At 36.7% G+C, this 16,099-nt stretch overlaps 2 protein-coding genes across 8 annotated transcripts in view; one reads left to right on the forward strand and one right to left on the reverse strand.

Moving 5' to 3' along the window:
* The window catches only part of KIF18A (kinesin family member 18A), a 79,121-nt gene extending 67,815 nt beyond the window's left edge, over window positions 1-11,306 (reverse strand). The window contains exons 1-3 of one of the 2 annotated variants that reach the window (XM_045808583.2): window positions 11,188-11,306; window positions 10,579-10,691; window positions 1,531-1,903 (exon numbers count right to left, since the gene is read on the reverse strand). In XM_045808583.2, coding sequence (XP_045664539.2) covers window positions 1,531-1,855 — 325 coding nt within the window. In that variant the 5' untranslated portion in view covers window positions 1,856-1,903; window positions 10,579-10,691; window positions 11,188-11,306. The remainder of the gene's footprint in view (window positions 1-1,530; window positions 1,904-10,578; window positions 10,692-11,187) is intronic. The other variant, XM_045808585.2, reaches the window with a different exon arrangement.
* A 57-nt stretch (window positions 11,307-11,363) lies between these two features.
* METTL15 (methyltransferase 15, mitochondrial 12S rRNA N4-cytidine) overlaps window positions 11,364-16,099 on the forward strand; it is a 182,061-nt gene continuing 177,325 nt past the window's right edge. For 2 of the 6 annotated variants that reach the window (XM_045808586.2, XM_045808590.2), the window contains exon 1: window positions 11,486-11,556. In XM_045808586.2, coding sequence (XP_045664542.1) covers window positions 11,532-11,556 — 25 coding nt within the window. In that variant the 5' untranslated portion in view covers window positions 11,486-11,531. Of the gene's footprint in view, window positions 11,454-11,481; window positions 11,557-13,359; window positions 13,593-16,099 lie in introns of those variants that run through there. The other 4 variants (XM_045808588.2, XM_045808589.2, XM_087855361.1 and 1 more) reach the window with 4 other exon arrangements.

The raw sequence follows: 16,099 nt of genomic DNA on the forward strand, positions 1-16,099 counted from the left end.
CTTAATCCAGCTGGAATACTTACACCTGTTCTAAATATTCAGCATAAATGTCACTTTTCCATGTCTTCCCTATCACAAGCAGAAACATCTACTCCCTCATTTGAGCCCTCAGTATATGCTACATGTCCTTCTATTCTAGCATGTATCACACTGTATTTCCAACTCTGAGCTCCACCAAGGCTGAGGCTGTATATCCTTCATAACTAGCAAATGACCTGGCACAAAGCAGACATTCACTACAAGTTTGCCGAGTAAATGAATTCCAATGGAACTCATTTATAAAATTCCTTCATAAAATTTATGTTTTAGGCAAATTATTTTGTTTCCATGATTCTCTCCAGTGTAACATAAAAGTGATGTGTTCCTCAAACACAAAACGAAACAAAAAACTACTCTGAATTACATATAGCAAATACTTGACATAATATAAAACCATTAAGTCCTCATATTATTACTGGTAAAAATATTTTTATAAGTTAAATCTCTCTGCTAAACCGAATATTAACAAAATACTAAAATACTTTTCAGTAGCATCAATTAAACTGACATGGTTCATTCTGTTCTATTTTATGGAAGCTAGTAGTACATCAAGAAGTCTTATGACAGCTGGATAATAATATAAAATAAAGCCAAGAAGAAAACAAAGATTCAGCATTAGTTTGGTAGAAATTTTTTCATTTGGAGTTCAAGAAAAATTTAAATCTCTGGAGACAGTATGGAGTTTCATGAATGAGGAAAAGAATATACACTTAAAAATGAGAATCATAGCAGTTCTAATCAATAAACCACATTCTATTCTTATTTGACCAAGAGGGTAAGTCTTCTGTAATAAAACTGAATGAGTCAGTGAAAGACAGTGAAACATGTTAAAGTTTTAGGGTATCTTGAAGAAAATGTTGTAAATGGTGGTAATTACAAAAATAAGATATAAATAATGGTGTTAATTGCCTTGTAAGTATTGAATTAACTGGCCTTTGGATATCCTTCTAGGAAATAAACATGGCCATTTTGAAAGGCACATTACTACAGATCTAGCCAGAGCACTAGAGATACTTTCTGGACTGAAGATGATACTCAATTAACACGGGCTTTTAACATTTTTTTTTTCAAGGTACTATAAAGAAAAATGGTTCTGTAAAGAAACTTGCCAAGTGTTCAGAAATGTCCAACTTTTCCCCAGGGATAGACAGTTGTATAGGTAAGCAGCAGGAATATTAATGAATACAAATTGGGAGAAATCTGGCATCAATTCCAAGACCCATGTGGTATAATAACATAGGAAAACTGAAAAGATGGCTCTCTATAGGGACCATAGCAAGACTCTGGAAGAGAAAGTTTCACAAAATGTATGTTATATAAGATGCCTAAATTTCAAAGAAAGTCTACATTTACAGTGAAATTCTACTGAACTTAATAATTTTAAGCAAACAACCACCTTAAAATTGACTATGTTTGGAATGCGCGGGCCAAGTAGGTATCCATTCTAATGTAAAACTGAAATCAGATGGAAAAATTTAACTAAACAATTACCTGTGCAATTATATCCATTCAAAAAACTACGAAGAATTGGCTTAGTAGTATGTTCAAAAACTTCCAATTGAGTTGAAGTTTCATCAAAAACTGCATCAAATACAAATTTGAGATCCTTATTTTGTCTCTTTGTAATATCTCGATTTGCAGTTTTCTTTCCATGAAAAAAACTAATTTCTTCTTGTTTGGGATCAAAAACTAGAATATGCTTATCCACAACATGGACTACTTTATGGAATCCAGCTGCCTTTTCTTTTGTGTTTTCTGGACGCACACGAACAACTACTTTCATATGGTGACACAGGTCTTCCTCAGTGACAGACATTGTTGATTATCTTGCTTCCCCTGTTTATATGAATGCCTGAATATTTCTCTGTAATTAAAAAGGAAAATAAAGTATTAATATTAGTTCTATTGTATATAATATGACTGGCATATAGTATTCATTAAAAAAAAGTGTTAATTCTATTCCACTTACCCGGTAAATGTTACTAGACATATATTTAAATGTATACACACACACACACACACACACACACACACACACAGACACACAGACACACAGACACAAACACATTTCACTCCTTAGTTCAAAACCTTCCAATGGTTATTTATTTTATTCAGAGTACAAGCTGAAGTTCTCTAAATGGTCTCCATTTTTACCTCATGTTTTATTGATCTTCCCTTTGCTACCTCCATTCCCACCAAGCACCCCAATGGGGTCTTTCTACCAGCCATTCTCTCCATTGCAACATGCTTCCTTCAATATCTGCATTACTTCTTCCCTTACTTCTTCCAAGTCCTTGCTCAAATGTTGCCCTCCTGACTACTCTTATTAAAACTGCCAATCCAATTGCTAATTACCCTTATACTGCTCTATTCTTTACCAAAGCCTTACCATCTTCAAATAGTATATACTTTTAACTTATTTATTGTGTCTATTTCCTCTATTCCAGTTAAACTATATACTCTTTAAGGATATGTATACTTTTTAAAATCTGTTTTGCTTATTGATGTATTCCAAGAGCCTAAAACGGTGCCCAGCACAAGGTAGACTGTATAAATACTTGATGAACAAATTAGAAAATCTAAAAGGTTTAAAATTTTTTTTCTTAGTTTTAACTTTTAGATTCTCAATTAATTTCTGGATAGTTGAGGTTTCTAAACTATTGATATTTGTTAGTTTATATTTACCTTTACTTTTTATTTTTATGTGAGGCAGTCTGAGAGTCAGACCATAATTTTTAAACCTAATATCATTGATGTACCCTAGACTTACATCATTACAGAGCAGATTAGGTGTGTATGCCATCTTCCCTATCTTCATACCAGGGCTAACTAATTGATGCATCCTTGGAACTATTTTTAACACTATGGGTTTGTGAGATGCAGGCAGAGATAAGCCTAGGTGTATCAATTTCCACTGCCAAGAGGCTTGCAGCCAAGATCACTTTTACTAAAAATAGTTCATAAGACAAGGTTCTTCCTTCATTACCTTGATGATTATGAGAGATCTTTTGCTGTCCATTACCATAAGCCAAACTAATATAGTGCTGAAGCCCTTGTGAAAATCAAAGCTAGGTTTTTGGGTAGCCTCGCTACTTTTTCCCTTAACATTAGGCATTAAGATTTTAGGGAACCGTGGGATTTAGTAACATAGAAGCCAATGAGAAGAACAGTTTTGGGGGAATGATGGGACAAAAACCTGAATGAGAGAGGACTCAGTGAATACAGGAAATAGTACTGTAAAAGTGAGCAAAGAAATGGTATGGTGGAGGGGGAAGAAAGCTTAAAAAAAGACATTTTGTTTTTTTAAAGGGGATAAATCACAACAATGATGAAGCTAAAATATGTCATAAAACCATATACTTTTGGAAAGAATTCAAATAAAGCCAAAGTAATCTAAAAGCAGGAGACACTGGACATGGCACTCCCTTTTTAGACTCTGTCCTTCCCCAAAAATAGAACACTGAAGAGGAAAGGATGGTCATTTGGATTCTAACAGTTAGGATCCAGATGAATTACTACTCTGCTCTTTCTTCATCCTTGAGCTTCTGTCTAACCAGGTTCCACAAAGCACCTATACCTCACTTCTGTGAACTTGGACAACTTCCTTAATCTCACTGAGTCTCAGTTTCTCATTTGTATAAAAGAAACCTCAAAGCACTATGAAGGCTAAAAGAGATAACAAGTATTAAGTGTATTAAGGCATTCAATAAATGTCAGTTCTCTTCCCTATCTACACCCATTCCTGTCTCTTCTTGTCAAAGACACTGGTTCATCTTTTTAGTGTTTCCCAATGGGCTCATGATGGCACTTTGGGTAGGATAATTCTTCCTTGTTTGGAACTGATACATGTATTAGAGGATATTTAGCATTTCTTTTTTTTTATAATAATATTTTTTTATTATATTACGTTAGTCACCATACAGTACATCCCTGGTTTTTGATGTAAAGTTCGATGATTCATTAGTTGCCTATAACACCCCGTGCACCATGCAATACATGCCCTCCTTACTACCCATCACCAGCCTATCCCATTCCCCCACCCCCCTCCCCTCTGAAGCCCTCAGTTTGTTTCTCAGAGTCCATAGTCTCTCATGCTTCATTCCCCCTTCTGATTACCCCCCTTTCTTTATCCCTTTCTTCTCCTACCGATCTTCCTAGTTCATATGTTCCATAGAGAAACCATATAATTGTCTTTCTCTGCTTGACTTATTTCACTTAGCATTATCTCCTCCAGTGCCATCCATGATGCAGCAAATGTTGAGAAATCGTTCTTTTTGATAGCTGAGTATTATTCCATTGTATATATGGACAACATCTTCTTAATCCAGTCATCTGTTGAAGGGCATCTTGCCTCCTTCCACGATTTAGCTATTGTGGACAATGCTGCTATGAACATTGGGGTGCATATGGCCCTTCTCTTCACTACGTCTGTATCTTTGGGGTAAATACCCAGTAGTGCAATGGCTGGGTCATAGGGTAGCTCAATTTTTAACTTTTTAAGGGATCTCCACACTGTTTTCCAAAGTGGCTGTACCAACTTGCATTCCCACCAACAATGTAGGAGGGATCCCCTTTCTCCACATCCTCTCCAACAATTGTTGTTTCTTTCCTTGTCAATTTTTGCCATTCTAACTGGCGTAAGGTGGTATCTTCGTGTGATTTTGATTTGAATTTCCCTGATGGCTAATGATTTTGAACATTTTTTCATGTGTCTGTTAGCCATTTGTATGTCTTCATTGGAAAAGTGTATGTTCATATCTTCTGCCCATTTTATGATTTGTTTATTTGTTTCTCATGTATTGAGTTTGAGAAGTTCTTTGTAGATCTTGGATACCAGTCTTTTATCTGTAGTATCATTTGCAAATATATTCACCCATTCCGTGGGCTGCCTCTTAGTTTTTTTGACTATTTCCTTGGCTGTGCAGAAGCTTTTTATCTTGATGAAGTCTCACGAGTTCATTTTTTCTTTTGTTTCTCTTGCCTTTGGAGATGTGTCATGAAAAAGGTTGCTGTGGCCGATGTCGTATAGGTTGCTGCCTATGTTCTCTTCTAGGATTTGGATGGATTCTTGTCTCACATTGAGGTTTTTCATCCATTTGGAGTTTATTTTTGTGTATGGTGTGAGAGAGTGGTCAAGTTTCATTCTTTTGCACGTAGCTGACCAGTTTTCCCAGCACCATTTATTGAAGAGACTGTCTTTAGCATTTCTGACCTCTATTATAGGCTAGTAGCATCCCACATTCCTTGATACCAAAAACTGATCTCCATACACACTTCTAAAAGCTCTTAGGGATACTGAATAATGCTTTGACCTTAAATGATATACTTTTTACCCCCAGTGATAGATAAAATACACACAAATGAAATAGTTAAATAAGCATAAGAAGACATCAGGTGATTATTTTGAAATAGACCTTAGAATCTCAAGGTTGGATGGGATCTCTTATTAATTAATTAACTAATCAACTCAACATGCTAACTATTAGATGTTGGAACCAAATAGCTTAGGTTAAAATCCCAGCTTTATTTACTGGCTATGACAGTTAGCAAGTTACTTAACCTCCTTGTGGCTCAGTTTCGTTATCTGTAAAGTGGGACTAATAATAATATCTATCTCACAGAGCTGTTGTGGGAACTTAGAACAATGCTTGGCACACAATATGCACTATAGTGTTTGCCACTATTGTTATTATTATTATTATATACAGTGCATTGAGGCAAAGAAGTATTAATAAAATAATGACATGATTATGTAAAGGTGTAACTGTGACAGACAAGTGGTGTAAGGTAAAGGTTTTTAGTGCCACATAAGACTATCATGGGGGGGACTTAGATGATTAGAGGAAGTAACAGGAGTTGAGAGCTGAAGGATGGTTAGTTATTAACCAGGTTAAAAAAAAGCATTTCAGGATGGAAAATTAATTATACATTCAATAAATATTTATTGAGTACCTGCTATGAGCTAGGCATTTTTCTGGATCTCAGCATAGAGGACAGGAGTGTGTGTGGGGGCTCCTATTTTAGTTGGGGCAGTTGAGAAAAGCTTGTCTAGTTGAGTGACTTTTTACAGAAACTGAAAAACTCTCTGGGACAAGAGTTATTTCAGGCAGCAAGTCCAAAGGGCTGTGGTAGGAAACAGCTTGTGCAGAGGACATAACAGGCAACATGGTCAATTTACTTAAACCTCATTGCTTTTAGCTCTTTAGTTTTAGCTAGCTGCAATTTTATCTACAGCATCTAAAGAGATGCTCAATTTAGCTCAGTCCTTTTTAAAACATCTATACCCAATATGGGGCTTGAACTCACAACCCTGAGATCAAGAATTGCATCCTTCACTCACTGAGCCAGCCAGGTGTCCCAAGGTTTGCTGAGTCCTAATGCAGCTGGACAGAATAAAAGAGAAGGGAGAGGTCGCATTAGGAAGATATAATTAGATAAGAGTGAGGCCAGATTTGGAAGATCATGAATACAAGGCCATGAAGTTTAGATTTGATTTTGAAGTTTATTGGGAATTGCTGAAGGTATTTTAGAAGGCAATAGATCTTAAGTAATACTTCAAGAAGAAATATTGACAATGATCTAAACGAATTTAGGAAGTATAATCTCAAATACAACTTTGTTTTACAACTTGTTACAGATTTTAAGAAAGATATTGGTCTTAATTTTTAAAGTATCACACATTTCTGGACTTTATCAAAACAAATGAGTGAAAATAATTTTCTTAATAAAAATACATAAAGTCAACAGGATCACCAAAATGTAAAAAATCAGTCTCTGTTCAAATATACTAATGTCTTCAGGGATTAATGAAGTTTTCCCTACATTAATACATAATGCCAGGTTTTCTTTCCTAACATGGCCTAGTAAAAGAGATGGACATCTAGCTGATGCTGAATAAGGCACACAGAAGTAAATTCTTTGACCATGTTTACTAAGAAGCAGCAAAGAAAAGCCTAAATATTGTTACTTGTGTAATAATGTGTTGATTCAAAAATTCTTTTCAGGAGCACCTGGCTGACTCAGTGGGTAGAGCATGTGACTTTTGATCTCAGGGTTGTAAGTTCGAGCACCACAATGGGTGTAGTAGAGATTACTTAATAAAATCTTAAAAAAAAAAAATCTGTTCAGATGACTGTTCAGAAGATAGTATCATAGCCTCTGACCAATTTTGTCATATTCTATTCCTAATTATAGTTGTTGAATAGTAAGCTGATAGGTGGGACTGAAACATTAAAGATAAACACTTCCAACACCATTGTTCATTATCATAGAAAGGTATTTGTTTAGTCTAGAGAAAGCAGGATATAAAAGAGAATAATGAAGGAGCTAACGAAGGGGCTTTAGCTGCTAATCTATAAAGTGACAGGATTGGACTCTATGATAGCTAAGGTCCAATTCCTGCTCTGGAAAAGGGTATAAGAAAGTGACAAGAAATAATAGCTAATGGGGCTCTATGTTTTTCCTGTTATATCCCTAATCTCTCGTAATGAGTCTGGGAAATAGCAAATTCTCAAATATTTGATAAATGGGTAAATTAATAAATTATAAAAGCAGACACAGAATCCAAGAAAGCAATTCACCCGTTTAGAGTAGAGGCAAACATACAATATACTTCTCTGAAAGAATCAACATATTTTAGTAGAGTGCAATGATTGGCAATAATTGGCGGTCACAATGAGGACTCTGAGGCATCAAAAAAAGTTAAATAATGTGCCCGGTTTCTTGTTTACAAAATTAGGAAAATGGGAAGATCGTGTTTTATAATAATCACTGGGGGTAGTTAAAAAACCATGTCACTTAGTAAGGATAACATTCAATTTTCTGGGATAGTCACTTACATAGGAAAAGCTCATTCCTCTGCTATATTTAATGAAGAAGTGTTAAACCTTATTCTCTTCAATAACTGCAAGATAATATAAACCAAGTTGAAAAGGGAAATTCTAAACTTACAAGCAGCTACTGTTCACCCAAGATAAAATATAAGCCAATTAAGTTAGAGATTCACCAATTATATGCAAATACAATAAATCTAATTTAATTAATTGACTGCACATACTGATGACTTCTTCTAGAGCAATCAGATCATGTTATGTATCTCATGCTACTCCCCAGCTCCAAACTCTTCAATGACCTCCCAGCATAAGAATAAAATGCAAACTCCCTAGCATGTCCAGTAGGTTCTACATCTGGCCCCACCTACCTCTGCAACCTCTTCTTCAAATGGTATCCTCCCACTTGATTATTCTGCTTCAGTCACACTGTCCTTCTTAGTGTTCCTAAAACATTCCGTCTTGTTCTACCCTCATGGCCTTGCACTTTCTCTTCTTTGAGTGGAAGGCACTACCTTCAGATATTTGCAAATCTTAATCTCTCAGTTCATTATTCATGTCTCTGTTCAAATATCATTTCACAGAGGCTTTCCCTAAAGATTTTATTCAAATAGTGTCACCCTGCTCTTTCCTCTTCCATCCCTTACCAGCTTTATTTTTCTTCTTAGCATTTAGACTAATTGGAAAATATGTATAATTTGGTTACATATTTATTGTTTCCCCTCTAGAATATAAGCACTACAAGAATATTAACTATGTCTGTACCCCAGAACCTTGAACAGGGCTTGTTCCATATTTAGGACTCAACACATAATTGTTCAATAAATGAATGAATGAACTACTGCAGATTTTTAAGACATATGTGCAAAACAAGTGCAGAAGAGCAGACTTGGCATACGACCATTTATATTTTTAAAAAATAGATATATTTTTATATGTGTGGGCTCTTTTAGGAAAAGAACACAGGAAATTGATAGCATCAGTTGCCCCGCGGTGGGGAAATATGAAGGTATGGGTGACAGGCAGGCTTACTTTCTACTGTATATCCTTTTGTATCATTTACATTTTAAACAAGACTAGCTATTTTCATTTCAAAAACAAACAAAACAAAAAAGTATTAAAATTTACTGGAAGCACCATCTTTGATTTAATAATGTTGTATTTATGGAATACCTTCTATGGAGCACTTAGTTTAGAAATAGAAATTGCTAAGCAATTTACATACTTATTTAATCCCAGTAACAATCCTATGATACAGGTATTTATAATCATTTCTATTTTACAGAGGGATAACTGTAATATAGATCAAGTTAATTGGCTAAAGTCACACTATTGGAAGCACAAGACATGGGATTTGAACTGAGACTAACTGGATGTAAATCTGAAGTATTTAAGTCACTACTCTTTTGGTTGTAAATAGTCTCCAGAAATTTTCTCATAGAAGTTAAAAAAATATATTTGCCTATTTTTGGTAGAAACCTCAGGGCCTAGTAGAGGAGCTCTTGAATGAATATTGAAATAAAACAAAGTATGATTTCTCTCTGCCTGTGGTATATCAAACAGTTATCTATTGTCAGCAAGTACACTATTAATTGAGAACTCTTAAATTAAGTCAATAAGGTGATTACTACTAATGAACAACAATGATTATCATTTGAGCATACTCTGTATGCCAGGCATTATGGTTAACATTTAACATTCATCATCATAAATAATTTTTTCAAGATGACATAGCTACTAAGTGAGGAGCCAGAATGTAGTAGACTCAGGTCTAAATCCAAAGCTCATGTTCCTAACAACAATGCTCTACTGGAATAAGAACAGAATATTTTCAAACAAAGGTACAGAAATGCTGCACAAATTATTTTGAATGTGGAGTTATACAGTTCTAAATTACTTCTTAAATTCAAACTTAAATCTGAATTAGATTCAGGTTCAACGAACACTTTTTAGGAGCAGGAACTAACCCGGCCATACTATCATTTATATTCTCTGTGCAATTTACACCTCTTTGGAATTAACTTCAGTGTTAGAGCCAGTCCTTCCACTATCTTAAAAACATCAGGGAAGAACAAAATTTCAAAAGGAGTGAAGGCTGGCACTAACATCTGAGCTATTTTTTCCTCCTAGATTTCATAGAGTTGATAGCATAAAAGTGATTTTGTTGTGTACCTTAATCGATTCAGAGTATCAATTCACTTTGACAAGATGCACTTTTAAAGTGAAAATTTTATGTACTTCAAATACTTGTTCCGTAACAGAAGAGACTAATTTAATACTGTTAAAGACAAGATAATCTTTGTTTACTGAAACAGACAATTCTTACAAGGTAATAGAAACTTAGTAACAAGCACTATCTAGTCTTTGGTTCTTATATTCTCTAGCACCAAAGTTCATAAATACTTTCCAAAATCCAAGGCGAGGTGCTGAAGGTGGTGGAATAACAACTACCAACTAAAATGTAGAATGCTTAATACATTCTACTTGATAGTCAATAGTAAATAACCTAAACTATGTATTATACAACAAAAGTGTTCAATTCTGGTCGAATAACCTCTTTTCATAAACAGTAGTTAGCCTTGATCTCTCTATAACTGAGTGCCTAATGAGCTCCTAAAAGAGTCTTGCAGAAACTAAGACACAGGACTTATTCTGTGTTCGAGTCCCTTTCATTTGTAAAGCACTTTGCCAAGTCGTATCGTTTCCATACCTCATCTGATTCTTGGCAATCCCGCTAGGCAGTGCTGGCACGTCTTGTCTTGATGCTACAACTGGGGCTCAGAGGAGGTTCCCGACTGACCTTTGCCAGGCTAACAGCAGAACCTTGCAGGATAAAAAGTTTTTAAGTTGGAGAACCAAAACTCCTTATTTGATAGCTAAGCCCAGAGTTACATTTACATCTGTATCTGAAACAAAACACTCTGAATCAGGAGTGGGTAATGAACTTTACACTGTAAAATGCAGGGCAGTTAAAGTGCTCTGCCAGTCTGGGAAAGGGGCCAGGATGCCTTTTAAAACTTCCGACTTCCTCAGAATTTAAGGAAGATTTCTCCTCTTCCTGATGAGCAGTCAAGGGCTTCTGATCAGGCAGAGCTATGCTCTAGCGGGTTCTCGAGTTCCTTCTTCCTTTCACTTTCTCCTCAGGGACCCCAACTACCCTCACCCCCGCCCCCCGCCTTAACCCTTCCGCGTTTGTCAACAAGCCCATCCCGTCTTCTACTCCTCAGGCGGCCGCAGGAGCCTTCCGCTTCCAGCGAGATGGGTCATCAAAAGAAGCGTCTCGAGACAAGAGGTTTCTCCTCGCGTGCCCCTCACTCACCTCAGGTACAGCAAAAATTACCGCGACACTTCACTACGATGTCCGCCTCTCCACGATTCAAACTCAGCCACAAGATTCAAACCCAAGCCAGCTTTTTCAGCACCTTGTTTCATTGGCTGCCGTCTTCGTGACGCCATCACGTCGGACGTTGCCGTGGCGCGCTGCCGCTTAGCGCCAGGAGTCTCAGCCGCACAGCTCAGAGGAAGCGGCCTTGCTGCGCGTCGCCAGGGCAACGCCAAAGGCTGTTTCCGGAGGCGTTGGCCGAGGTGGGCGGGGCTAGACCGCAGCTGCAGGTGGGAGGTAGCCACCTGGGATCATCAGGCCACCTCCAGACCTGCGGGCGCATGGCCGGGTCCCAGGGTTCAGGGTGTGAGTGAGACGGGAGCGGGCAGGGGTTGGCTTGTGCCGTCTGCTTGCGGGAGTGGTGGAGCCTGTTGGGTGTGGGTTAATGGTTTCTGACTGTTTATATTCTCCTTTTCTTCATCGACTATTGAGGCCTCCAAGGCGCGGGTCCCATGCTCTGGAAGGTGTAGGGACCTGCTCCTTTTAGACACTTTCACTGGATCGAACTGGGGTCAATTCGCCTCAATTAATTGAAAGTCCAGGGCTTTTGGTTTGAGGCCCCAGTCTTCATTTCTCAGGACTCCCAGGCCTACTCCCTTTGTTGCTCACTGTGAAACTATTTGGTGTTTCGTTGTATTTACATTTCTTAATAACGATGACTTTACAAAATAAATTAATTTAAATTTATTGGCCAAGTTCATTATTGGATGCAGTGGTTTTTAAGTCTTAGATTGTAGATATTATTTCAGAATGTATGCTTTAATAAGGAAAAATACCAGAAAAAATGGGAAATACGTTTGCTAAGCCATCTTTATTTGTCAGGATGTTTTTAATAGTGTGATCTGAATGCCACTGTTATTCTTTATATTAACATTATTGTATCCATTCAGCAATTACTGATTGTAGACTTTAGGGACATAATAGCGTAAGTAAAAATCCCTGCCCTCTTGGAGTTTATATTCTTATATGGAGCTTATCACCATAATAAATAGGATGGCACAACACATTGCAAAGTATTATAAGTGAAATAATATATGAAAACCTCCACAATATGGACATTTATTTCCTACTGAAGAAGATCAGAAGCAGTGTGTATTGTATATGATGCATGTTATATGATTGTTTCTGAACTCTGGATAGAGCATCAATAAAGATACTAATTGCTGGCTATATTACATATATCTTAGCTAATGCAATAGTTATTTGTGTGGTGCTGGGTTTGGTAATAAAATTGAGAAGCCTTTTTATTTTATTTCAAATATCCACTCACTTTATAGTACTTTACCATTGATGTCCCAGGCATTTTGTTAATTTTATATATGCTATTTAATTCTCAAAGCAGTCCATGAGATGTAAGCACAATTTATTTTACTGAAGAAAAAAACTGAAGTTTTCAGAAAATCTCTAAAGTATTTATTAGTAACTGCACAAACCAGGAAATTCAGAATTGAGGACTTTGTCTCAGAAATACTTTCAAAATTAAGTGATATTAAGATGCTTTCTTAATCTATTCTGAAGATAGGCATTTTTTAAAACCAATTTCTTGTAAAATTGCGTGGATTATTGGTGAATAAGAAGCGTTTTACGTATCTTTTTTGACACCCACATTGTAAGGCTTGCTAACAGGTGTTTCCACACCTAATCTAAGTGCTTATTTTACATTTAACTTTAAATTCTGTCTTACACTTGCCCTTTAACTCATTCAGATGATGAGGTTCATATTCTTAAAGAATTGTATAAAGAAACTTTAATGTTACAATCAATGCCATCACTGTGCCAGCTGGCTTCTGTTTAGTTTGGCAAAACATTAAGGAGTATAGCAGAAAGTATAAGAAACTGGTGTATTTTGGAACGAAATGAAGGAAAAAGAACCAAAACCTTAAAAACATGTGGTGCTAAGGGAGACAAATTCCCACCTTTTGTTAGAAGTTGGAGTATAACTAATGCTGTTATAATAGAACACAGAAATTTAACACAGGTTCGTAATAAACCAAATAGAATGGAGATAAGGATAAATGGAAAGTTAGATTTAAACTTGCCTCAAACATTTAAAAAAAAAAAATAAAGTAAAAGTAAATTTAAACCTGGCAGTGGTAGGTTCTTATTCCTGCCCCCTCCAGGAACACTATTTGAAAACCCCATTGTCAGCTGGGTCCTGGAAACAGCGGAACGAAAGGCAGACGGTTTTCTGTTGCTGGGGGGGACGTGGGCCCTATCTGTCCGTCCTTGCAAGTTTCCCCCAAGGTTAGGACCTAGACGTGCGGCAAATTCGTGTTCTCTGGCACCACAGTGGTCGTCGTTGGCCCGAGTTAGAAGCCAACTGAGATTTCTTCCTGCCTCAGGTGAGGAGAAAGTGGCCGAGTCCCGGGAGCTTTTTTGAGCCCACTCCTTGGCTTTGGGGGGAACTTCCTGAGGTCGCCGGATTCGCCCAGGACAAAGAAAACGCCCCTGCTCCCGCTTCCTCTCCTCAACACTTACTCATCCTGAGTTCGGAAGTTTGTAAACAGTTTTCCCTCTTCCGAGTATAATTCTTAGGCAAAAGGATGCATTCTTCCTTAACTTTAGAAGCTCTTTCACTTTCTGTGCTTTCGGCTCCCAGCCTCCAGGCTGGGTTTTTGGCCTTAGGAATTAAATTTTCAAATGGTTTTCTGCGGAGGGAAGGCTGAGCGCAATGATGTTGTAATTGGTAGCACCGTTGAGGAAGTAGCTTTCAAAAATATCATTCACTCACCTTCGTGTTCCCACAATTAAAAGGGTAACCTGGCCAATTCTCTCGATTGAACAGCTTAAACTGAACTTTGCTGGCAAAGTTAAACGATTTACGTGGGGGAAACCACAGAGTTGGCTCTAGCGGTCAGGTTTCCAGACTCTCCTTCCTGTGACCAGAGGAAACTTAAACTATCTTAAATCATTTAGGGTGCTTGGTTGCGGAGCTGACTGCAGGAGTGCTCTGGGTTATCTGGTAGGAGAGTGGGCTGCCTAAAGACATGGAACTCCCTAATTTAGAGCTTGCCCCTTTCCATTCTCAGGGAGGTATTCAAGAAACAGCCAAAGAGGAAAATTATTGAAATCCTTTCTCCATGTCGACCCACGTTAGTAGTCAATAAGTGCATAATAAACTCTTTAGGCTTTGTACCTGGAGCACAGTTGAGTACATACATAGAAATTGAATGCACAAGAAAAGAGTTAAATGCTAGCAAAAGAAGCCCCCCCCCCATTTGTTCTACTTGCTTTATTCTGTGTGGTTTTGATTCCTATATTGGAATTGATTCACATATTTCTATCTGGACATACAGTGCAGATTGCGTAAATATTCCAGATTCCACTATTTAGGCTTATACAATACATGTCCTCTGTTATACTGTCTTTCCAAGTGGAGTAGGACTGAGCAATAGGATACTGGCTCTTTACAGGAAAAGAATGTAATTCATGAGATAGTACAAATATATAGTCAATGTAATTAAAATACCATTCAATTACGTGGGTGCAATAAATAGAGCCAGTGGTCTATGTTTGTAGCATAGAGGCTAAGATAAGCTTTCAGGCTCTGAATGCTGGAGTTACAGTTCTAGCCTTATGCCTTTCTAGGTATATGACCATTTGGCTAATTATTTCTCTGTTTTCCTCACCTGTGAAATAGAAATAATAATACTACCTACCTCTAAGAGTTGTGGTAAGGATTGAATGAGTTAAGTAGTATTTAGTAAGTGCCCAGCAATGTTAGGTTTTATTTTGAAAAATGTTAGAAACACTAGGTTAGAGGGTAATTGGGTTTACTTTATATAAGCTTTCTGAAAAACATGAGGCATAATTAATAATTTGGCTAGTTTGTCACCAGTGAACATCCAAAATACTACTTAAAACACTTATTTCCAGTCTTCTTTTTTTTTTTTTTCCTGTAGTTTTCCTTTGTCACATTTGCCACATAGTTCTGTGGATTATGTCTTAGGTAAAGTTGGGATTTCCTTAAGAAAACATTTTGTTGGTATTATATTTACATAATATAAATGTATTTCTTTTCTAGTCATTACATGTGATCGACTTTTCAACATTATTTTTCATTTCTATTGCAAAAGGAAGGGAAGGCATATTTAAGCAGGATATTTATGTTCCTTTTTTTGGTGGGGAAGATATTTATGTTTCTTGAGGCATTTTGAGAATGTGGCCTTTGGTATAGTCAGTCAGGCAGGTGAAATTTCCTAAAGTAAGTTTTGATGAGAATATTAATTCTGTAGAATCTAGAGTTTACTCATCCATCCATTCATTTTTTTTTTCTTCAGAAAACACTTATGAAGCACCAAGTGTGCATCTGCTTTTGTGGATATAAAGATGTGGGTCTTATTCTTAAATAACTAACAGTAATCTATAAGGAAGAAAGAAGAGTGTTAACTTGGTATTTACTGTAGTAGTATTAAAAACGTTGCTTACAACCTAATATATAAAAAGCATAGTGTTTCCAAAAGGTTTTCTGTTAATATATTTCATAAATGCTTTTTCCTCTGCATTTGAGAGTTACAGATTGCAGAATCAAAAGGAACAAGTGTGAGAAAGTTAAGGAGTATATTAATTATTTATTTGCTTGTTTTGGGGGGGGCAGGGGACACACAAAGCATGCCAAAGTATGCTCAGCTGTGTGTTTATAAAATTATAATTTAAATTGGAAGGTGCTTCACTGATAGAGGCCTTGGGGAGATAATCTCGTCAGAGAATATTCGTAACAAGTCTGCAAGATTTTCACAAACTGATTTTTACCTTCATTTCGTTTTGGATGAACATGCGTATCTTTTTCCAGGGACAACTTTTCAAACAAAGTTAAACTGAAGATGAAGCTTTAACATTATGAGAAAAA

This window comes from Ursus americanus, chromosome 24 (genome assembly GCF_024610735.1).
Source record: "Ursus americanus isolate L20-20 chromosome 24, mUrsAme1.1.p, whole genome shotgun sequence".
Classification (NCBI taxonomy): Eukaryota; Metazoa; Chordata; class Mammalia; order Carnivora; family Ursidae; genus Ursus; species Ursus americanus.